General features: G+C 43.2%; 1 protein-coding gene and 1 pseudogene across 1 annotated transcript in view; both read right to left on the bottom strand.

Moving 5' to 3' along the window:
• The window catches only part of ABCC1 (ATP binding cassette subfamily C member 1 (ABCC1 blood group)), an 852,279-nt gene that overhangs the window by 573,724 nt on the left and 254,304 nt on the right, over positions 1–24,251 (bottom strand). Inside the window, exons 8-9 of the mRNA XM_077448931.1 lie at positions 18,133–18,360; positions 6,549–6,726 (exon numbers count right to left, since the gene is read on the bottom strand). Coding sequence (XP_077305057.1) covers positions 6,549–6,726; positions 18,133–18,360 — 406 coding nt within the window. The remainder of the gene's footprint in view (positions 1–6,548; positions 6,727–18,132; positions 18,361–24,251) is intronic.
• On the bottom strand, positions 11,979–12,097 carry LOC143925808 (5S ribosomal RNA; annotated as a pseudogene).

Genomic DNA, 24,251 nt, shown 5'->3' with positions numbered 1-24,251 from the left:
AAAAAATTGTTTTTTTTTTTTTACTTACCAGAAATGCCTGTTGCTAGGCACATAATCCTAATCTTCCTCTTCCTCCTCCTCCTCCTCCATGGAGATCTTCTGGTCTTCTCTCCTCGTCGCGTTGTCTTCTGGGTAATGGGTTGCGCTGTGTTCTGGGAACTGTGTGTTCCAGAACACAGCGCGTCCCATTCAAAGAGAGCTGCGCGACTCGCGCATGCGCAGTGGGAAACGGGCAGTGAAGCCGTAAGGCTCCACTGCCCGTTTCCCTTAGAAGGAATGGTGGCGCCGGGACCCGAGAGCCGAGGGACGGGTCGGCCTCGGGAGGCCGACATCGCGGGCGCCCTGGACAGGTAAGTGTGCTTATTAAGTCAGCAGCTGCAGTATTTGCAGCTGCTGACTTATTTTTTTTTATATTTTTTAAACGGCCCTCCTCTTTAATAGTACTCAGGGCCAACTTCATCTCCAAGCTTAATTGTAGAAAGGTAAGAATTCTGCCTATGATATATCTCAGAGGGTACCAACCCTTGAACTCACACCAGGAAACATAAGCTTTCCAGGCTCTAATATATAGCTCTAGAAGCTGGCTGCCTAGCATTAATCAAAGTAGAGATAACTGACCTGGAAGCCCACGTTTATTCAGAATGTGGGTCTCAATAGCCAAGCCGTTAAATTTTGCGTTCGTAAAGTAGGATGGAATATCGGCCCCTGAGATAGCAGGTCTGGCCTTAGTGGGAAGAGCCCTGGACCCTCCACTGCCATCCTTACGATCACTGCGTACCATGGCCTTCTGGGCCATGCTGGTGCTACCAGTATTACCGATTTTCTTTCCAGCTTGATCCTGCAAAGAACTTGAGGTAGCATATGAATCGGGGAAAAAAGTGCATAGATCAGTAAAAACTGATCCCACAGGGTCACCAACGGATCTGTTCCGTATGCGAGTGGGTCCCCTGTCCTGGATGCAAAGTTGACTAGCTTAGTGTTGAATCTGGACACTAGAAGGTCTACGTCCGGAGTCCCCCATCTTTGGCTAACAGCCTGAAACACCTTGGGGTGAAGAGACCATTCTCCTGGGAATAACTGCCAGCGACTTAGATAGTCCACCTGCCAATTCTCTACTCCCAGAATGAAAACTGCCGATAGGCATGGGACATTCTCTTCTGTCCAAGTTAGAAACTGGTTGACCTCTCTCTGAGCTGAGAGACTCTTGGTGACCCCTTGTGATTGATATATGCCACAGCCGTGGCATTGTCGGACTTGATCCTGGCAGGACAATTCTTTAACCTTGAGGTCCAGATTTCTAGAGCCAGATACACTGCCGGAATCTCTAGGATGTCGATGGACAAGGCTCCTACTCCCCAGCCTGAAAGGCTGGCATCTGTCGTTACTACCTTCCAGATAATTAATCTGAAGGACTTTCCCTTCAGCAGGTTCCAAGATAGTAACCACCAACTGAGGCTTTGGGACACTCATGGGGACAGCCACATTGGCAAGTCCAAAGCTTGAATCGTTTTGTTCCAAGCAGACAGAATACTGCTTTCAGTTTCGAATGAAATTGAGCATAGGGAACTGCTTTGAATGAAGCTACCATCTTCCCTAACAACCTCATGCAAAGGTGAATTGAAGGATTTCTCTTTGACCTGATCATCCTCACCAGCTCCTATATGAAGCTGATCCTTGCAAGAGGCAAGAACACCCCTTTTCTGGGCTGTGTCTATGATCAGGCCCAGATACTCCAGCCTTCTTATTGGCTTTAAGGAGGATTTCTTTAGGTTGAGAATCCAACCCAAACCTTCCAGGTAACTGCTTGTGATGGCTACACCTTGCTTCAAGCAAGCCACTGACTGATCTATTAACAATAGATGGTCTAGAGGTGCTGTAGCAAGCCCAAAGGGCAAGGCTATAAACTGAAAATGCTTCTGTTCTACTTTGAACCGCAGAAACCTCTGGTGACGAGGAAATATATGGACAAGCAGCTATGCGTCTCTGATGTTGATGGACGCCAGAAGTTTTTCTCCTTGCAGGATGGAAACGACTGACTTGATTGACTCCATGCAAATGGAGTGGATTTTCAGGGACCGATTTAGATTACGTAGATCTAGACTTGGTCTGATATTCCCATTTGGCTTTGGCACCGTAATTAGGTTTGAGTAAAACCTCAAACCTTGCTCTTGTTTGGGAATCTGTCTGATTGCCCCTTGAGCCAATAATCGGTCCAATGCTTGCAACAGGGATTGCCTTTTCCCTGGATCCTTGGGAACGTTTGATCTCAGAAAACAAGATGGTGGAAACTCTCAAAGCTCTAGCTTGTATCCTAGAGACACTGTGGAGAGAGTCCATTTGTCCTGAATCTCCCTTTGCCAGACTTCTGAGTACATCAGAAGTCTCTCCCCCCCCCCCCCACCTTGGTGAGGGGAGATGCCTCTTCATAAGGAGGTCTTGTATTCTGCTTTGCAGACTTGTAGCCCCAGGTCTTCCTTTATGCCTGGTCTGATGGCAGAGGTCAAACAGTTTAAATGAAAGACACTTATATTTTCTTTTGACTGGCAAGAGTAATATTTCCGCTGGAAATTGTTTGAATGTATTTATCCAAACTATCGTAAAATAATCATTCTCCCTTAAAGGGGAAATTGGTTAAAGGGTTGGTCAGCTGAGACGCCTTGTAAGAACCTTCTAACTAAAGGGTCCTTCGCATGTGTACAAGTACAAATGCAAGGCGTGATGCCTGGTGAATAGAATCGTCATAGTCTACAGCAAAGCATAATGCTTTAGGTAGATCGGCCAGTTCCTGTGCTTGTTGTGCAGGGAGCTCATCTGAGAGCATCTGTGAACTGGTCCTTTAAGGACTGACAGATGCCTATAGCTGCAATTGCAGGCTGAGCAACAGTACCTGCTAAGAAATAAAGGATTTTAACAGATCTAACTTCTTATCTATTGGATCTTTAAGCATAAGCGCATTGTCCACTGGGTAAAAATAAAATGTTTTTTTTTTTTTTTTTTTTTTTTCCCACATTGGAAGTCGCAGCGTCAACTGCTGGAACTTTCCATCTTTTAGTGAATTTTTCTTCCATAGGATAGAGTTTTGCGAGTCTCTTTGGAAGGGAAAAATGCTTATCCGGATGATCCCATTCGGTATAAATAAGCTTTTTTAGTAATGCGTGGATGGGAAACGCATGCAAAGGCTGCAAAGGCTTCAAAGAACCAAAGGAAGAGACCGGCCCTTCAGCTAACTCCATTAGGGGTAGCATGCAAGTAGAGCGAACCATCTTTGCAAGCCTCTGTACTTCAGATTGTGAAGTAGGGACCCTTGGCACCTTCAAGTATTGTTTCCTCCGCAGAGAAATAATCGCACGTCTTTTCCTCCCGATCATCTGAGGGCAATAACCCATCCTGTCCCATAATTCTCTTGGACCCTCCACTGACTGTAAAGAGCCTATGGTGGAGGAGGGGGAACTAGGACGCTTCCTATACACTGGATGGAGGATGCGATTAAAGCTGCTAATCTTCCTTATAAGCCTTGCAAGGCAGAGGAAAATGCATCTTCAGTCACCTCTACAGGGGCTGAAGTGTGTGAAGCAGTTGCACCACCGCTAGCTTCCAATGACTCACCCTGGCTTGCAATGTCTGATCTCTCCGAAGAGGAAGACAGTATGGAGGCATAACTGGGATTCCCAGCGCCTGAGGGGTGGTACCTTTACGGTAGGTCTGGAAGACATAGTGCAAAGCACAAGCAGAGGTACACACATAATAACAGTTCTTTTGCTACCAAGTAACACGTTTTTCCTGTCTGGAAATGCCTGTTTACACCCTTACGTGCCCAGCGCTCTGGTGTCTCTTAGTGCGACAGACTGCCTCTCTTCAGTTAAAAAGTCTTTCTGAAATGAGAGTGTCTGTGATATAAAGCCTCAGGTGGAACCTGATTGGCATCCTCAGCGCTTCCCCTCAGCTATGCGGCGAGTGCTGTGTGTGTGTTTGGATGTTACATCCATACACAGCACCACGTGACCTTGGGGACATGCCCCTCTGCGTTATCAGGCCCTGCTAGGGACCCGAATGGCCAACACAAAGTAAGGTGAAGGTACTATACATCTCTACAAGGGGGGAGGGGAAGGGGGAGGGGAAGAGGGGGAGGGGAGGGGAAGAGGGGGAGGGGAGGGGAAGAGGGGGAGGGGAGGGGAAGAGGGGGAGGGGAGGGGAAGAGGGGGAGGGGAGGGGAGGGGAAGAGAGGGGGGGGGTTCTGTCAGCAGATTTATAGTTTTTTTTAAAACCACAGAAGCATAGGATGTTTCCCAATGTTACTAGGTGGAAGTGCTGGGTTGTAATTAAACTATGCAGCTAAAGCAGCTGCGTCAACCATATAGAAGTTTATACACATCACTGTATTAGCAACTGCTGTATTTTTTACCAAATCCCACAAGATCTATTTAAGTAAGAACCCACTCTGCCGCTGGGACCACACATGTTCTGAGACAGAGCTGCACTAAGACACATCATAGGTAGTGCAAGTTACTCCTTATATAGGAGCCTTTTATAAAGGCATATAAGGTATATTGAAGGAAAAAGCAAAGCTTTTTCCCTTACCTTGTCCTTGCTGCAAGATACTGCAGATTTAACAGACAGATCAAACTTTCACCCATAACGGTAGGCTGCGTTTAAACACGCACAAAGACTGGGGCCCTTTTAAAAGGTGTTATGCTCCTTTGGGCCTTGTATAGCACCCCTCAGGACAACTTTAGGAAATGTAGTAAGACCAAAAAGAGTCCTGGTTCCTAGGGTCCAGCTCTCAAAGAGAAGCATTACAGGCAAAACCTTGTACTTGCATTGAGGTCCAGGTACCATCCTATGGCCTCAGTGGCGAGGATGGATCTGATTGTGGAGGTTTCTTTAAATCCAGCATGGATCCCTCCTGGAGCTCCGCAGAGCACATCTTCACTCGTGACCAACACCTTAGACACTGGCGAAAAAACTGAGTGCTCCTGGAAGGAGGAGGGGTTATATAGGGGAATCAACTTCCTGTATTGGTTATACCAGTGTCAAAACCTGAAGGTAGGCCTATAACCCACCAAGTAATTACTTGAGACTGTGTCCTATGATGTATGATAAAGAAAACACAGCAGACCCTCACAGGCACCTTCCGGGAGCTTAACACACAGGACCCAGAACACACAGGATCCAGAACACCACCACCCAGTCAGCCCCCTATCCCAGATGAGAGCCCTCAAGGATCTTACACATACACCACTCAGCACCACTCAGCACCACATGCAGCATCCCACCAGAGAGGGGGAGGGGAGGGAAGCCAGGGACAGGGGAAAGAAGAGAGGGAGGTGAGGGACCCCAGAATCGACCTCCCAGGGAATGCCCAGCTGCTCACCCCTGCCAGGGCAGGTAGAGCTGTACTTACCAGTCCTGAAGAGCTGGGAGAAATTCCATTGTAGGTCTGCTCACTGATCAGTACAGGGTAGCTACCGGCCTCGGCATACTGTGACGCAGACATCAGTAGCCCGGTCATATGTACGCCCTGGAGCATAAAAGCTCACAACCACCTCTGGAGCGGAGGTTTCGTCGTGGCCTGTCGAGTCACAGCTACAACCTGCACACGCTCGATGGCCGGACTGGGGAGACTACAAGGATAAGATTATCCAGCCTGTCACCCAGCTGGCTGTGGATAGTTGATCACAGGATCATTCATCTTGTGCAAAAACCAAGCTTCTGCATAAAAAAGCACGGACCGATGGGATAAAACTTAGATCTGTCTGCAGACGGGGGTGGGGTGTTGGGGTTGTAGCCTGGCCTGGGGGACCCCCCCCGGGCGGAACTAAGAGCTGAGTGTTGTGTTACAACTTTGCCTAGTATTCTCCTAGTGATAAGGCTAACAACCCATTTGTTACAGAGAGCAGCTGTGTCTGTCGGTGAATATAAGAGAAAAGGACAATTTTATTTGGGTACAGTGTCGCACGACCATGCAATTGTCAGTTAAAGCGACGCAGTGCCATATTACAAAAATTGCATAGTTATCAAGGGAGCAAATCTTCCAGGCCTTAAGTGGTTAAACAACTACAGTCCTTGGGTGAAAGATATGCTAGATATGTGACTTAAGAAGTGCTGGTTATTTAAGTCAATAATTATTCTATGCTGACTATGAACAACAACGCAGGACAGAATGTTGAATGATAGCAACAAAAAACGGACAGTGGTTCTAATCCCTCACCACGCTATCCAAAATGTTGATAAAAGACATATATAAAAAAAAATAAAAAAAAGACAAGCTTAAAATATAGCCTGGTTCTTAAAATATTACAGAAAAGAGAACATTTTGAATGTCATTTTCTACTTCAGATTAAAGAAGCATCTGATCAATTGGTAGACAAAACTGGGATTTCTCTTTTCTTACTCTGCCAATAAAGATACAAATTAAAAAAATACCTAAAATACTGAAAAAGTGACATAATTTGTGAAAGCAATTTTTGTAAATGTTCACTTTGCAATAAGTGGGAGAAAATTTTAGATGATTGTGGAAAGAAAAAGAAGAGTTGATTATGGGTTCATACTTTACGGTAGACAAGTCCAATGATGGCAGTTTTCAGCCTCATCCCTGTAACAAAGCAAATGTGGAAATACTTGTGCAAGATGAGTGTTTGCAGGCAGGCACAGAAGAAAAGCAGTCCAGTGTATAGGTATCCCTGCCAGTCTGGGGCACTTTGGTTTCTTACAAATTGTATAAGTAACCTGTTTGAAGAAAAAAGTAAAAAATTAAATTATTAGCAAGCTGCATCAAGTATGAAATACAGCATTAATTAGAACATCAGCAGCTGCAATATAGTGTTATCAGCCGGAGATTTTGAAGCTAGTAAAAAGTAATCCGAATGGCTAAAGAGCTGCTGGATTATTTTTTTTTTTTTTTTTTTTTTTTTTTTACAGGCGGCTGTCTTTACCAGGGTATCCCAAGTGATTGGTGAGCCTGGTAAGGATACGGTTGGTGGCTTCTGGCACACAGTGAGAGGAACAGATGTTGTTCCTTCCAATGTATAACATCAGAAACCAGGAGAGACAATTTTTTCACCTCGTTTTGGCTTTGCGTTTACTGGCCGACTGATTTGTGTCTGATCGGCTGCATAGGCGGCCAGGGGAGAAATCTCAGGTCTAATAGACCCCTGCTCTCTCCATAAGGAGGATCTGTCACAGCTCATGCAGTCATGTTGTTCATCCCTTGTGACAGCAATAAAGAGAACGAAAAGGAAAAAAAATAAAAAAATAAAAAAAAGTGTAAAAAATGTTGATTCCAGCTTACCTGTAAAATCCTTTTCTTTGAAGTACATCATGGGACAGAGAGCCATAGTAGTTACTATGTGGGTTATAGGCCACCTTCAGGTGATGGACACTGGCATACCCCAATTTAAAAAAGTGCACTCCCTATATAACCTCTCCCACTGGTGGGAGTACCTCAGCAAAGCAATACATGTGTATACTAAGAAGGTAGGGACCTCTGTGTCTCATGATGTACTTCAAAGAAAAGGATTTTACAGGTAAGCCGTTATAAAAATCCTATTTTCTTATGGTACATCACCGGACACAGAGCCATAGTAGTTACTATGTGGGATGTCCAATAGCAATGCCAAATGAAGGGATGGAGATACAACAAAGTAGGGCACCAAGAGACTAGAGGACTCATACTGCAACCTGCAGTACACTGCACCCAAAGGCGATGCCCTCGTGCCTTTTACATCTACTTGATAGAATCTGGTAAATGTATGGACTGAAGACCAAGTTGCGGTCTTGCAGATTTAAGCCATGGAGACTTGGTGATGCACTGCACAACAGCCCTGGTGGAGTGCGCTTTAATATGAAAAGGAGGAACTTTCCTGTTAAAACCATAAGTTTGAACAATCATTTGACAAATCCTTTTAGAAACAGTAGATTTCGATGCTGCCTGTTCTCTTTTAGGACCATCTGGCAACAAAAACAAAACCTTTGTTTACGAATCTGAGCAGTCACTTTCAATAGACCCTGACCGCTCTCACCACATCAAGAAAATGTAGTGACCCTTCTTCCACAGAAGCAAAGTTCTGGAAAAAATAAGCTAACAGGACAAAAATGAAGTCCCAAGGGTTCAGGAGTGACCAAACTGGAGGATTAATCTGCATTACCCAGTGAATAAAGGAGAGAGAGGGAGAGAGGGAGAGAGGGAGAGAGGGAGAGAGGGAGAAGTGGTTGGCCAACATCTGGCCATCGATAGGATTAGAATTGAAGCTGGCCTTGAGTACTATCTGTAGAAATTCAAGGATCCTACCTATGACATATTTCCTGGGGTGCCAACCCCTGGATTTACACCAGGAGACATATGCCTTCCAGATTCTTGAGGCCGGTTTCCTAGCATTTACCAAGGTAGAACTACTGAGGCTAACTGCCCACAATCTTTCAGAATGTGGGTATCAATAGCCAAACCACAAAAATTTGCATTTGTTAAGGAAGGATGGAATACCGGACTTCGTGAGAGAAGGTCTGGCCATAGTGGTAGAGACCAAGGGTCCCCCACCGCCATATGAATTTTAGTGCACACAATACCATTTTTTGGTAAAATACAAAAGATTATGCTGCAACAGAACACGCCGCTGAAATGGAGACAAACTACGGTTCCATAAAATCTCCATAAGCGTTGCTTTAAAATAGGATTTGTATAAACGCTTACCTGTAAATTTTCTTTTGAGGTACATCACGGGACACAGAGCTATAGTAATTACTATGTGGGTTATAGTCCACGTTCAGGTGCTGGACACTAGCACACCCTAAACAGAAAGTTGCCTCCCTATATAATATATAACCCCTCCCACTACTTGGACTATTTAAGTTTTGTGGCAAAGCAATACACGTGTATACTAGAAAGAGGGGTGGGACCTCTGTGTGCTGTGATGTACTACAAAAGAAAAGGATTTTACAGGTAAGCTGTTATAATAAAAACTATTTTCTTAGATTGAACATCACGGGACACAGAGCCATAGTAATTACTATGTGGGATGTCCCAGAGCAATGCCAACTGAGAGGAGGGAGACATAACCAAAGTAGGGCACCATGAGAGCAGAGGATTTATACTGCTGCCTGCAGTACACTGCGCTCAAAGGCAACATCCTCATGTTTTTTTTACATCCACCAGATAGAATCTGGTAAATGTATGGATTGAAGACCAAGAGGCTTGGTGATGCATTGCCCACAAAAGCACTAACAGCCCTAGAGGAGTGTGCTTTGATTTGAGAGGGTAGAACTACCTCTTTAAACCATAGGCTTGAACGATTACTTATCAAATCGATTCAGAAATAGTAGATTTTGATGATGCCTGTCCTTTTAGGACCTTCAGGCAACACGAACAAAACATCCCTTTTCCAAATCTGAGCAGTCGCCTTAAGTAGGCTTTGACTGCTCTCATCACATCAAGAGAATGTAGTGATTTTTCTTCCATAGAACAGGGTTCTGGAAAAAAAAGATAGAACAATATCCTGGTTTAGATAAAAACCTATTACCATCAGTAAAAAGATATGGTTACCAGAAAAAATAGTTTCCTTGTCAAAAAGGGACCAAGGGAATATGTCGTATCGGCCCAAAAAACGTCCGTTTTGTAATGCAGACAAAATAAAGTTCAAGTCCCAAGGTTTCAGGGGTTACCCTAACCAGAGATTAAACAGTGTTACTCCCTGAATAAAGTTAGGAACTAAAAGAATGCGAAGCAAGTGGTCGTTCAAATAATACCAATAAGGCCGAGACCTGTCCTTAACCACTTGCCGACCGCCGCACGACGATGTACGTCCATTTTTTGAAGAGGGATATCTCGGTAACGGCAGCAGCTGCTGCCACAACCGAGATATCCATCTCTTCAGGCGGCAGTCGGCTGTACGATAACGGTGGTCTCCGCGGCGGATTCGCCGCGAGATCACCGCTATCGGCGGCGGGAGAGGTGCCACCCCCCCTCCCGCCGCCCTCCCGAACTTTCCGCCGCTTACCGGAGCCGTCGGTAGCGGCGGAGGCAATCGGGTCCTTCTGTCGGCTGGGCATAGAGACAAGTGAGGCTAAGATGGCCCCCACTCGTCTCTATACCATAGGAGGGCGGAAGCGACGTCAAAACGTCACTTCCGCCCATACCTCTTAAAGGTATATTTTTTTTTTAAATGTCAGATTTTTTTTTTTTTTTTTTTTTTGCATTTTAGCCCAAATATGAGATCTGAGGACCTTTTGACCCCAGATCTCATATTTAAGAGGACCTGTCATGCTTTTTTCTATTACAAGGGATGTTTACATTCCTTGTAATAGGAATAAAAGTGATCCATTTTATTTTATTTTTTTTAAAAAGTGTAAAAATAAATAAAATAAATTAAAATAAATAAGAAGAAAAAAAAAATTTTTTAAAAACACCCCGTTACGACGAGCTTGCGCACAGAAGCGAGCGCATACGTGAGTAGCGCCCGCATATGAAAACGGTGGTTAAACCACATATGTGAGGTATCGCCGCGATCGGTAGAGCGAGAGCAATAATTCTAGCCCTAGACCTCCTCTGTAACGCAAAAAATGCAACCTGTAGAATTTTTTAAATGTCGCTTATGGAGATTTTTGAGGCTAAAAGTTTGACGCCATTCCACGAGCGGGCGCAATTTTGAAGCATGACATGTTGGGTATCAATTTACTCGGCATACCATTATCTTTCACAGTATAAAAAAAAATTGGGCTAATTTTACTGTTGTCTTATTTTTTTATTCAAAAAAGTGAATTTTTTCCAAAAAAAGTGCGCTTCTAAGACCGCTGCGCAAATACGGTGTGAAAAAAAGTATTTCAATGACCGCCATTTTATTCTCTAGGGTGTTAGAAAAAAAACAATATAAAATGTTTGGGGGTTCTAAGTAATTTTCTAGCAAAAAAAAATGTTTTAAACATGGAAACACCAAGTCCGAAAAAGAGGCCTGGTCCTTAAGTGGTTAAAAAGGACAAGGCCAGCCTCATTTCTCACCCCATCTGCTGAAAGTCAAGGATTCTACCTTTGACCTATTTCCTGGGGTGCAACTCCTGGTTTCATACCAGGAGACATACGTTTCCCAAACTCCATAATATACAATTATGGAGGCCAACTCCCTTGCATTAACCAAGGTAAAAACTACTGAATCTGACAGCCCACGCTACTTCAGAGCGTGTCTCCATAGACAGACCGTTAAACTTAGCGTTTGTAAAATAGGATGGAACACCGGACCTTGCAAGAGAAGGTCTAGCCGTGATGGTAGGGTCCATAGGTCCCCTACTGCCATCTTTACGACCTGTGCATACCAAGATTTCCTGGACCCCGCTGGGGGCCACAAGATTCAATGACTCCCCTTCCTTCTTGATCCTGCAAAGAAGTCATGGACGTAGGCAGAATAGGAGGGAATGCATAAATCAGTGAGAACCGATTCAACGGGAATAGCAAGGCATCTGTTCCACATGCTAGCGGATCCTTTGTTCTTGAACCTAGAGACAAACAGCATTTTTGACAGGAAGATATCGAGGTGAAGAAACCATTCTCCCGGGAACAATTGCTGGCAACTCAAGTAGTCCATCTGCCAATTTTCTATTCTTAGAATGAAGACTGCAGATAGGCAAAGAACATTGTTTTCTACCCAAGGATACGATTCACCTTTCTCTGGGCCGCACAACTTCTTGTGCCCCCTTGGTGATTAATATAGGCCATTGCTGTGGCATTGTCGGATTGAATCCTGGTAGGACAATACCGCAAACGGAAAGTTCAGGCCCTCAGGACCAAGTGCTCTACCTGAATTTCTAAAAGGTTAATGGGCAAGGCCATTTCTGATCTGGGCCACTTCTATTGGACAGTTGCTTCTTCCAGGACTGTTCCCCAACCTAAACAAAAAAAGTCAGCATATGTTGTTACCACTTCCCAGGGGAAGGAAGGATTTTCCCCCTTGGTAGATTTTTGGATATTAACCATAAACTGAGGCTCTGGTGCACCCAGCCTACCGCACCTGGTATTTCCGGATGGTCTCTCATCCGGGTACTAACCAGGCCCGACCCTGCTTAGCCTCCAAGATCAGACGAGATTGGGCGCTATCAGGGTGATGTGGCCGTGGGCTTTGGAGTCAGTCACATTGGGAATGTAGAGCTTGAACCCTTTGTTCCAAACCGATAGGATACTGTTTTGCAGCAGTCTCGAATGAAACTGAGCATAAGGAACGGCCTTGAATTAAGCCAACCATCTTTCTTTAACCCTTTCATGACTAAGCCTATTTTTGGAATTTGGTGTTTACAAGTTAAAATCCATATTTTTTGCTAGAAAATTACTTGGAACCCCCAAACATTATATATATTTTTTTAGCAGAGACTCTAGAGAATAAAACGGCGATTGTTGCAATATTTTATGTCACATGGTATTTGCGCAGTGGTGTTTTAAACGCAACTTTTTGGGAAAAGGGACACTTTCATGAATAAAAAAAAAAAAAAAACAGTAAAATTAGCCCAATTTTTTTGCGGAATGTGAAAGATAATGTTACGCCGAGTAAATAGATACCATACATGTCACTTTATAATTGCGCGCACTTGTAGATTGACGACAAAGTACGGTACCTAAAAATCTCAATAGGCGATGCTTTAAAAAAAATTTACGGTTACCAGGTTAGCGTTACAGAGGAGGTCTAGTGCTAGAATTATTGCTCTCGCTCTGACGATCGCGGCGATACCTCACGTGTGATTTGAACACCGTTTACATACGCGGGCGTGACTTCCGTATGCGTTTTCTTTGCTTCGCGAGCTCGCGGGGACGGCGGGCGCTTTAAAAAAAAATTTTTTATTTTTTTATTTATTTTAAAATAACTAAATTGTTTTAAAAAAATAAATAAAAATTGATCACTTTTATTGCTGTCACAAGGAATGTAAACATCCCTTGTGACAGTAATAGGTGGTGACAGGTCCTCTTTATGGAGGGATCGGGGGTCTAAAAGACCCCTCCTTTACACTTCAATGTATTCAGATCGCCGAAAACGGCGATTCTGAATACCGGATATTTTTTTAAAACCGGCACCATTGGCAGCCGAGTAAGCGGGAAGTGACGTCATGACGTCGCTTCCGTGTTTACGATGAGGAGACTGGAACGAAGCCGATTACGGCTTCGTTCCAGTTCCTCCGCAGCAGCCGGAGGCATCGGACACGGAATCGGTGCTCCCGATCGAACGGGAGCACCGGTAGCAGCGGCGAGAGGCGGTGGGAGGGGGGGACGTCCCCTCCCGCTCCTCCGGCATAACAGCCGAGCGGCTTTTAGCCGCATCGGTTGTTATACCTGGATAGCCAATCGCCTGCTGAAAAGAACGATACCGGGATGATGCCTGCAGGTGCGGGCATCATCCCGGTATAACCCCCGGAAGCCGAGTACGCATATCTGCGTACGCTCGGCGGGAAAGGGTTAAAATACAGTTACTCCTTTTTTTTTAAATGGTAAAAGGAGTGCTTTCCACTAGAATTTCTTTAGATGCATTATCCAAAACATCCCCACAGCTGTTTCTGTCCTTCTCTGGGCTGGCCGCTCAGCTGTCGGCTAATTGCCAGCTCTCTTCTCTCTCCACAGTTACCAGCTGTTCCTCATGATGCACGTCTGACCTGCCTACTTAAAGCCTTCCAGCTCACTTCACCTCTGCCTTCGCCTTTGTCACATCACTAGAAACCATCTCCTGCGGTTCTGTTTGAAGACTGGCTTGCTGACATCCCTTCTGGCTCCTTATCCTGCTTGCTGTGCTCTACTTGGATCCCTGACTTCTGGCCTGGCTGACTACCCGATCTGGTTACTGGACTCTGTCTATGCTTGACTACGCTTTTTCTATTTACCTTTTTATTTTTATTAATAAACAAGTGTGATTTAATTGTACTTCTGTCTCAGCCTGATTCGTGGTTTCTGACAGTTTCACCGCAAAGAGGAAGAGTAGCCAGGAGCTACTTACAAGGCGCTTAGCGAAGGGCGCAAGGCCTAAAGGATAGGATAGAATCTCTCATAGCAAGTACTGCAAATATAAAGCTGCCTCTTGGGCCTGCTGAGCAGGATAAATTTGAACACCTGTTTAAACTGGTCTCTCAATGATTAAGCAATTACTGTCAGCGCAGGCTGAGACACTCAATCTGCCAGAGAAAAAAAAGGTTTTGTTTTTTCCCCCAATAGGAATTCTACCTTTTTATCCGTTGGATCCCTAAGCATTTGAACATTGTCTGCCGGACAACTCAAACTTATTCACAGATATAGCAGTGTTAATTGCTGGTAAATTTTAGGAGGGAAAAAAAAATGCTTATCTGGGTGATCCTTTCAGAAACAAAAAATCTTTTCCAGCAATGAATGGACAGGAAAAGGCCAGCTTGAGGAGGCTATAGTGAACCCAAACACTCAGTTAAGGGTACATATATGTGGAGCAATCATTCAGCAAGAAATTGCAGCAATCAATCTTAAGATTGGAACAGCTGATTCTCCCACATCTGACACCTCAGAAGAAGAGTCAGTCTCACCATATTTCCCTGAGGGAATTCATCTTATCCTGCCCCTAGTTCCTCAGTTTGAGGGTCTGGGGTAATGGAAGAGAACCTGTCGCATTTTGACCCACACTGGGATGCGATTAAAGTTGCTGAACTTCTACTTTTTATTTTTTTTTAAATATCATAAAACAGGAGCTGCAGTGTTAAAAACAGTTGCAGACATTTAACGACCCTGATGCTCACTAATCAGCCATCCCCTCTCAGGGGAGACTGCCATTTGTAGAGAGGATTAGGCTTTCCAGAGCATGTGGGAGACCCCTTTAGTTCTTTTTTGGGGGGTGTATCAACCCCCCCTTCTGACCATAGCCCGATGCACAAAGCAGAGGTACTACCAGAAGAAATCGCCTCCACTGAGCAATAGTCCAGCTATTAATGCTCAGCCTAATACAAATGGTAAAAATGTCAAATAGGAAATGCCTGTATCACCAAAACCTCTTTCATGCTTTTCTGTCTCTGACAATTTTGCAGCCAGCATAAATTTAGTTTTTTTTTTCCTTTTTTAAAAACACACTCCCACGTTGGAGGATGTCAATGCCTTAATACCAAAATTACTGGATCCCGGGGTCCAGCTCTCTAAAAAGAGAAGCGTTACAGGCAAAACCTTGTTTCTTCAGATACGAGGCCTGGGTACCATTTAATTCGGCCTAAAAGACACTTTGGATCCAGCTGCATAGCTAGCCCCAGCAAGGATTGCTCCAGAGGAGCATGCGCATCTTCACTCATGTCCCCTGATGTATGATAAAAGCCTTTTACAATTACCAGTTTAAACATGAGCTTTGGTGTTAGAATTCTTGCTCCCACTCCAACGTGCAAAGCGATTGCCCACGTGTTGTGCAATTACCATTTCAATATATGTAATAAAAATAAAACAGTATTCAGCGCAGATAAATCAAAACATACAAGCACCACAATTGCCAGCTGACACTTAGGTAAATTCAACATAATAAGAATACAATAATATACAAATAAGAACACAATAAAATTAAATAAGACAAATATTAAAAACCAATAACATTCAAATCAATAGAAAATTTTAGGCTTGATACAATAAAGTTCTACAGTAAAGTGGATGAAGATATGAGGCTTCTTTAGGATTTAAAATCACTTTAGTTTTACCATCCTCAACTGTGGAATGCAACTCATCCTTAAATTTAAGCATGGGATCACAGTGTCCTTGTCACTCAATCTCTCTATTTCCAAATAATAATAGGTTTCACTGAGCACCACCAACCCAAAACACCCCCCCCCCCCCCCATCCGCTGGTCGGATTACAATGTCATCAATGTAATTTCTTTACTCTAATGACATAATCCCCCTTTTAATGTACTGTGAATATTTGACTCTCTTCATTTTAAGAGTTTCAAGATCACTACATACCATGTTCCTAAAAACCTCAGGATGCCCATTATATAAGTCCCCACCTACTAGGACATAATGCGTACAGGAGAGGAGTCACGTTCTGACATCACCCGTGGCCATCTTTTGGGTTAGAAACAATTTGACGCGTTTATAACCAGCACTCGTTTCTGAGTTCAATCTTTGCGAGTATAATTTGTAGATTTTAAATTTTAGGAATAAAATAGTGTTACAGAGAGCACTAGAATGTCCTCTTCCTTCTATTATATAATTACTGACACTGTGAAAGATCAACGGCTATATCGATTTAGGAACACCCTATCAGTGGGTATTGGGCTCTGTGACCTGTTTCAGGTCAAATATATGAGGTGAGAGGCTTAAATATCCGTGGTGGAGGGACCTGAATCACCTGCTGTATTGTTTTGTTTACCAGACTTACTTGGGGAAGCTGTTTTTTGATTATCCATGTGCTCTGATGGACGTTTTCTGCTGATTTGAATGTTATTGATTTTTAATATTAGTCTTATTTTATTCTGTTAGTCTTATTATTTGCCTTTTAATATATGCATATGACATATGTGGATATTCACATCTGCACGTGAACATGGGGGGACAGGGGAGCTTAAAAAAGATTTTATTTGAATAATTTTTTTACACTGTTTCGTCAATTTTTTTTTATTTAAACTTTATTGCTGTAACAAGGGATGAACAACATCCCTTCTGATAGATAGCATGGGGTAATAACATGTTTTTTCCTTATTGAGAGATCAGGGGTCTATACAACCCCTGATCCCCCCTCTGCTCAAAAAGATAAAATGCATCTTTTTCTCCATGCAAGAGGAGAAAAAACACAGGGGCGAACTGTACAGTAAATATCTGAAAGCCTATCTAGCGATCAGGATCTGGGCCTCCCTGTTCCTCATCATTAGTAGAGAACCCAGGGCTTAGCGAGAGCGCAGTCTCCGTGCTGGGAGTACACTGTGCAGCACATTCACTGCAAAAACACAGGTAGGCATAAATTTGACTCACAGGTGAAGACCCACTTCTGTGAGGCCACATATACCATATTTATCGGCATATAACACACACTTTTTTATCCTTAAAATCAGGGGGAAACTGTGGGTGCGTGTTATACGCTGATCCCCGCTGTCTGTGGGGGGCAACAGGAGCGCCGCCGACATTGGCTGAGCTGAGCAGTGTCGAGTCTACAGTGTACTCGGCTAGGCTCGGCTCCACTCGCAGTGATGCCCAGTCCCGCCTCCTAGCCTTTATGTCCCGCCATTGGCCCAGTATTAGGAGCCGGGCCAAGGGGCGAGACAGGGGCGTGACTGCGAGCGGAGCCAAGCAGCCGAGTACACAGTACGTGCGGCTTGGCTCGGTCTATGTCGGCGGCTAGAGGAGCAGAATGTCTCGGCGACAAATTCAAAACGCAAACATGCTGCAATTTTTGGCAAGGTTGCAGCCGGACACTGGGGCAGGCTACAGATGCACATTGCAAGGCTGCAGACGGACACTGGGGCAGGCTGCATTGATGGGCATTTAAAATGTAATCGTTTCCTTAAACTTCCCTCCTAAACTTAGGGTGCGTGTTATACGCTGATAAATACGGTATACTTATACTTCTTGATTCACTTTAAAAAGGAGAAGTCCAGCTTGAGCTTTTTGGGCTGGACTTCTTCTCTGGGTCACAGGAGTGCAATTTGTTTTACACTACTTTCACCTGTTTTCAGCAGAGAGTGGTCTGAAGGCCACTCTCTGCTGATGTCACTGCCTTCAGTTGAGGCAGCACCTTCCCAAGTCTGGATCTGCCAGCTGCTTTGATTGATGGCAGTCTCAGTGAGCCGCTGAGACGGCCTTTCCCTGCCCCCACCACAGCTCAGCGCTCCAATGAGCGTGGAGGAGCAGAGCAAGAGATGCTAACCGACAGGCAGCATCTTTCTGCTCGGGGAGGAGTGAGAACCAAGCCATCTGCATCACTCGGTTCTCAGTGAAGAGACACCAGGAGACAGCTGCAGCATCGGTCTGATGCTCCATCCACTGAGGCAAGTGTGAATCTTAAAAAAATAAAATAAATAAAACCCATACTTCTCTTTAAAGGTTAGCCATATAGAAGTTAAATATCACATGATTTAATGTAAATTCGTTTTTATCTCACAGCTATGACAACAGACATTTGAACATTTGTTATCTATTTAGAGCTTTACACAAAGCATTCATAGTTATCCTTTCTCAACAGGAACTTACTTTAATATTTCTGGCCCTGAAAACATTAAAACATCATGAAGGATTTTGAAGAAGAAGCTCATAAAGAAATAAGGGCCAAAAGTTTTATATAAAGCTTGAAACAATGATGGTTGCACATCTTTTGCAGGAGTCTTTACAATCAGAGCTTCTGCCTCTTCCCTCGTTTCATCATTTGGCTCACTCTCTTTAGTGGTTTTCTTTGGAGAATACATCATTTTCAGAGGTTGTCTGCAATGGAAACAAAATATGTTATACCAGTATCCACCATATAGCAATATCTGGGGGCTACAGTATATCAAACAAGGACTTTCAACAAAAACACATTCAATAAACAAATTTTAGGCTCTTCCAAAATGCCAGAGTTGCACAACAGACCTCTTTCGAAAATATTTTTTTAATTTTCTAGCAACATTTAATGCTCCCTTGCAGCATTTTCCTTTATTGATGTATAAAAGAATGCTAATAACTAATAATGCTAAGAATGCATAACTTTAAACCAAAAACACGTGGGTGGGAATATGGATGTTGCTCTGGAAGACCAGGAGGTCTTCTGGAGGGGGGTAATGCATGCAATACCTTTCCTCAGAAGTCCTGGCTGGACAACATTTTGGCAGATGGCAGTGCTTCCTGAAAGCATAGCTTGAGGGCCACGCTGCCATAACCCCAGTATATTTTTATACACCAGGCAATCCTCCTAAAGATAAAAAGGGGTCCCGGTGGCGGATTAGCCATGGGATTACTTTTATGGGTGGTGGGAGGGGGGGCTTCCTGATCATTTTCCCAGCTTACAGGAGTGAAAACGATTCAATGTGCTGCACAGATGGGCAGGAAGTCGAGTGAGGGCAAGACAGCCTCCACTTGGCTCTATGCCCTTGTTTATCCCAGTCGAAGTCACGTGTGTTGTGACGTAACGCGTAGGATAGCTTGAGACAGACACCGGAAGAGACGGTCAGGTACGAGCTCGGCACTCGTCTTTACATTGCGTGATCTACACACCAAAAGGTTAGCTCTCGATTATTATATTAATAAAACTTCATCTTTGCTGTAAATACACCTTGGGGGGCTCTTTATCCCCTTTTATCTTGATACATTGAACTTGAGCCATTTTGGATATCCATTCAGCGGAAGGCAAAGGAAGGATCCCCCCTGGCTCTGCTGCAGATAGATTAGGGACGTGCAGGAACATCACAATCCGAATGGAATTAAAACTTCCCCTATCTTTTCTACATGCTGTTTGCCTTACAGCAGTAAGGTAATTATTTAGCACAGCCACGGGTGTCAGTGACACTGAAGACAAGTACCGCACTTAAAAGTCACACTGACACTGGACATTATTGTACTATCACTCAGTGTTCCTTTAAAACACTGTTACACTTGCACCAGTTTGCACAGAGGACCCTGAAGAGCTCCATATTTCACTTTGGATTTTATCTCATCTATGCCCATCTGCTGGCATTTTTTGCATATTTGCACAATTTCTCTATTTATTTGCACGTTTTTGCACAGAATAGTATTTATATACTTTGCTTATTTGCACATATATTTATCTGCACTTATTTGGATTGTTGATTACGTTTGTTCCCTATTTTTACTTCTTTGCACATTGTGGATTCATTTTTTATAAGTCTATTATGACCGCCGGCCGTGGGAAAACACAAAACTTGGCAAAATCGCTCCGTGATTTTACTGCGTTTTGAGGCCAGCGGTCAAAACATTCCTAGTACCTCCCCTGACTGCAGCAGCTCCTAAACGATCCTAAAAGCCCATGTGTACATGGACACACAGGCTTTTATGGCGTTGATTTTAGGTAAAAAAAAACGCCAAATTTAGGAGCTGTAGTGTACATGAAGCCCCATATGGCTATCAACCAAGGGGCGTGAGCGCAAATTCTAGCAGGTAGTAACTGGAAAAAAATGTATGAATGCCGAAAGAATAGTATCTCTATCAGACCATGGTACTCTGGGAGGCACTGAGCTCTAGATGGGTCCACTAAATAAAAGACTAGAAGTTGGATAGATCCGTCAATCCAATTTTATTTTCGTAAATCCAAAAAGGGCCACAACCTGCACCTTAAACTGATTCTAAACTTAATTTTTTTTTTTTTCAAATAACAAAACTGTCTTACTTACCTGCTCTGTGCAATAGTTTTAAACAGAGCAGCCCTGATCATCCTCTTAACAGATCCACCGCTGGTGCTCCAGGCTCCAATCCCCTCCCCAGAGTGCCCCTATAGCTGTGTGCTATTGGGACACTTGTTGAGGCTTGCTCCCAAGCCTCACTGTCTGCATCTCCATCGTCACTGGCTGTAACTGACTGCTGCTGTCTCTGAGTCAAAGAAGAGGGGGGAAAGCAGACAGGTTCTGCTCTTGTGCGCATTGCTGGATCGAGATTTGGCTCCAGTATAAGCAGTGCTGGGGAGAGATGCAGCTTGCAGATGGTTTTCTTTACATAATGCAGAGAATGCATTAAAAAGGTAAAAAAAAAAAATGTTAAAAAAAAACTTCTGCCTTTAGAACCACTTTAAGGGTGCTGGGAAACCAAACCTTTTTAAATCCTGCAGTTAATCCAGAACTGTAAGAATTGAATATGAAGGTATGCCAATTCCTTTTTGGCTGGAATGAAAATGTCTTTGAAACTTCAGTGCATAGTTTCCTAGTATTCACTTTACAGTTAAGGAGAGTGGTATTAACTTGTCGAGACTCCACCTTCACGCCTCCAGACAAATCTGTAGAATCCAGGGAGAACCAACTTCCAGAGACTTTAGAGTCAAGACCCAGCTCCTTTTTTGACCCATGGGGCTTTAAAAAGTACTTCTTGGTCCTGGATGATCTTCCTGGTCACTATGGTCAGCAAAGATAATGGGGGAAAGTATCCCAAAACCTGAACCCCCCTTTCCCCACATCCTTAAAAAGGCATAATAAAAGGCAGGCCATACACGTTGCAAATTTCTTTCCTGCAACCACAGGTCCCCAGAGGGAAATACAGTGATTATTGCTAGCGGCAACTTGGTACATTCAGCCTGCCCATACACGGTTTGACCAGTTCCTGCTGAACTGGCTGAGATTTGAACCGTCTATGGCTGGCATAAGCCTGCCCTACCTGCCAGCCTTTCACCTAAGGCCATACATTCATCTTTTTTTATGAAAAAAAAAAATTATAATTACCCCATGGGGAGCCTGCCACTCAACCAAGAGGGGGATGTTTTTTTTCCCCCAACAAAAATGGAGTTGCTCTTTAAATTTACAACTCCCACATTCTTATTAAGCTAGACTACCTTAACTACTTCAATACCGGGCACTTTCACCCTCTTTCTGCCCAGGCCAATTTTCAGCTTTCAACATTGTCACACTTTGAACAATTGTACGGCCATGCAACACTGTACTCATATGACATTTTTAACATTTATTCACACAAATGGGGGGTTGGGGGGGGAGTGGCTTTTTTTTTCTTTTTTACGGTTCTAAAATTTTGCAAATAATCATTCTTCACAAATTTAGGCCAAAATGTATTCTGCTACATTTCTTTGGTGAAAAAACCCAAATCAGTGTATATTTTATTTAGGAAGTTATAGAGTTCACAAACTATGGTATACGTACCTGAAAATTGATCAATCCTGATGTAGCGACGGCAGGATTTTCCAACAGGACTTGGCACACTGCCAAAAGTACCAATACCGGTGGTTTAATAATCATGGGTATTACTGTGCTTGATTGGCCAGCAAACTCACTTGACCTTCACACCATAGAGAATCTGAGGGGTATTGTCAAGAGGAAGAGGAGAGACACCAGACCCAATAATGCAGATGGGCTGAAAGTCACTATCAAAGAAGTCGGGGCTTTCCATAACACCTCAGCAGTGCCACGCGCTGAGCGCCTCCATGCTATGCCACATTGATGCAGTAATTCATGCAAAAGGAACCCCGACCAAGTATTGACTGCATACTATACTCTACATGGACATACTTTTCAGTAAGCCAACATTTCTGTATTAAAAAAACTTTTATCAGTCTCATGTACTATTCTAATTTTCTGAAATACTGAAATTAAAGTCATCACTAGCTGTAAGCCATAAACATCTAAAATGAAAAAGAAAGAAATGCTTGAAATAGATCACTCTCTGTATGTAACACATCTATACAAAAAATACATGAGTTTAACCTTTTGAATGGAATTACTGAAAAAAACAAAAAACTTTTTGATAATATTCTAATTTTATGAGATGCACCTGTATTTTTTCCAATTGTGTAAATATATTTTTATTATTTTTCTTTCTTTTTTTTTTGCATACTGTGACAAGAGCAATACAGTATTACCATGTCAACACTGTGCTACTCTGGAGTGGTGATCAAGATTTTTTTTATTTTTTTTGCACAATTATTGCTTATAACAGTGAATATCACTGTTACAAACAGCCATTTTTACTGAATGAAATAGATTCATTCAGTATTTACTACTGTGATTAGCTGTGATTGGCACAGCTAATCACATGATACAGATGGGCTGCAATTGGCACAGCTAATCACAGATACAGATGGGCTGTGCTTGGCCCTGTCTGTACATGTGATCTGTTCACAGTGAACACATGGTACTGGCAGCAGACAGGTACACGGATCCGTCACCCGCTGTATCCGGTGGACACAGCGGGTGACAAATCACTCTGCAGCACAGCCCCTGGGGCACATGTGTGTGATGTGGTCCGGGGACGATTTCTTATGACGTCCACCTAGATCTAGAGCAGTGCAGCCAGGCCTCTGTCTTGGAAAAAAGTTGCCATCATCCCCAATATGATCTCATCTTGTAGTTTTCCCTCTTATAGGGCTTTACAGGCAACCAAACCAACGAGAAACCATAATTTAACAGATTCCGGCCCAGCCGCTGCAGTTATACCGTGGCAGGCTGGCTCCTGCCATCGTAGCTGTAGGTTGGCCCTTTAAGACGCCTCCAGTGGTGCACTCCCACGAATCGTGTCCCCAGTGGGTGCGATGACCGCTGGGCACCCGCAATTGCTTGTTACAGAATGAGAATGGGGATGTGTGCACAAATTCTGGTTCTTTCAGGGGAGTAGAGACAGATTGATACTAAGTATGAACACTGATCTCTCTCTTCCTCTAGTCAGTCCTACCCCCCCCCCCCCCCCCCACAGTTAAAACACACCTAGGGGAACACAGTTAATTCCTTCCCGGTCAGTGTCATTTATACAGTAATCGGTGCATTTTTATAGCACTGATCGATGTATAAATGTCAATGTTCCAAAAAATGTGTCAAAAGTGTCCGATTTGTCTGCCAAAATATTGCAGTCCCAATAAAAAAATCGCTGATCACGCCAGTACTAGTAAAAAAAAAAAAGATGCCATAAATATATCCCCTATTTTGTAGATGCTATAACTTTTGCATAAATCAATATATGCTTATTGCAATTTTTTTTTACCAAAAATATGTAGAACACCACATCGGCCTAAACTGAGGAAATTTTCTTTTTTTTTAAATTGGGATATTTATTATAGCAAAAAGTGACAGTGTTTTTTTTTTTTTTAATTGTCACTCTTCTTCTGTTTATAGTGCAAATAATAAAAATCACAGGAAGTCAAATACCACCAAAAGAAAGCTTTATTTGTGGGAAAAAAAAGGACATCAATTTTGTTTTGGTACAGCGTTGCGAGACTCTGTTAAAGTGGTGCAGTGCCGTATCGCCAAAAAATGGCCTGGTCATTGAGCAGCCAAATCTTCCGGGGCTGAAGTGGTTAAAATGTAATTTTTAAAACAATTTAAATTGGCTAATAAAAACATTACAAAAATGTAAAAATTGAAGTGATACTTCAATAATGTCACGAGTTGTGGAGCTTTAATATTCTGCAAATTGCTTGTTTTAGTGCATCATACACAAACGCGTTTCAATATTTACTTACAAACATTACATAATACACCACTGCTTTCGTGGTCAAAAACCTGATTCTCCACTTAGGATAGGAGATAATCTAATGCAAAGATCACTGGTCTCTATTTGGACAGTATAAATCTAAAAATTATAACTGCGCTTTCCCATATAACAAATTCTAGTGAGAAGAAATAACCCCTAAAGGTTATAAAAAAAAAGTAGAAAGTAAAGGAATAATCATAACC

The sequence above is a fragment of the Lithobates pipiens genome, unplaced genomic scaffold, assembly GCF_037356315.1.
Source record: "Lithobates pipiens isolate NorthernLeopardFrog02 unplaced genomic scaffold, aLitPip1_a1.2 Scaffold_22, whole genome shotgun sequence".
Taxonomy (NCBI): Eukaryota; Metazoa; Chordata; class Amphibia; order Anura; family Ranidae; genus Lithobates; species Lithobates pipiens.
This window is presented reverse-complemented; position numbering and strand designations above follow the sequence as displayed.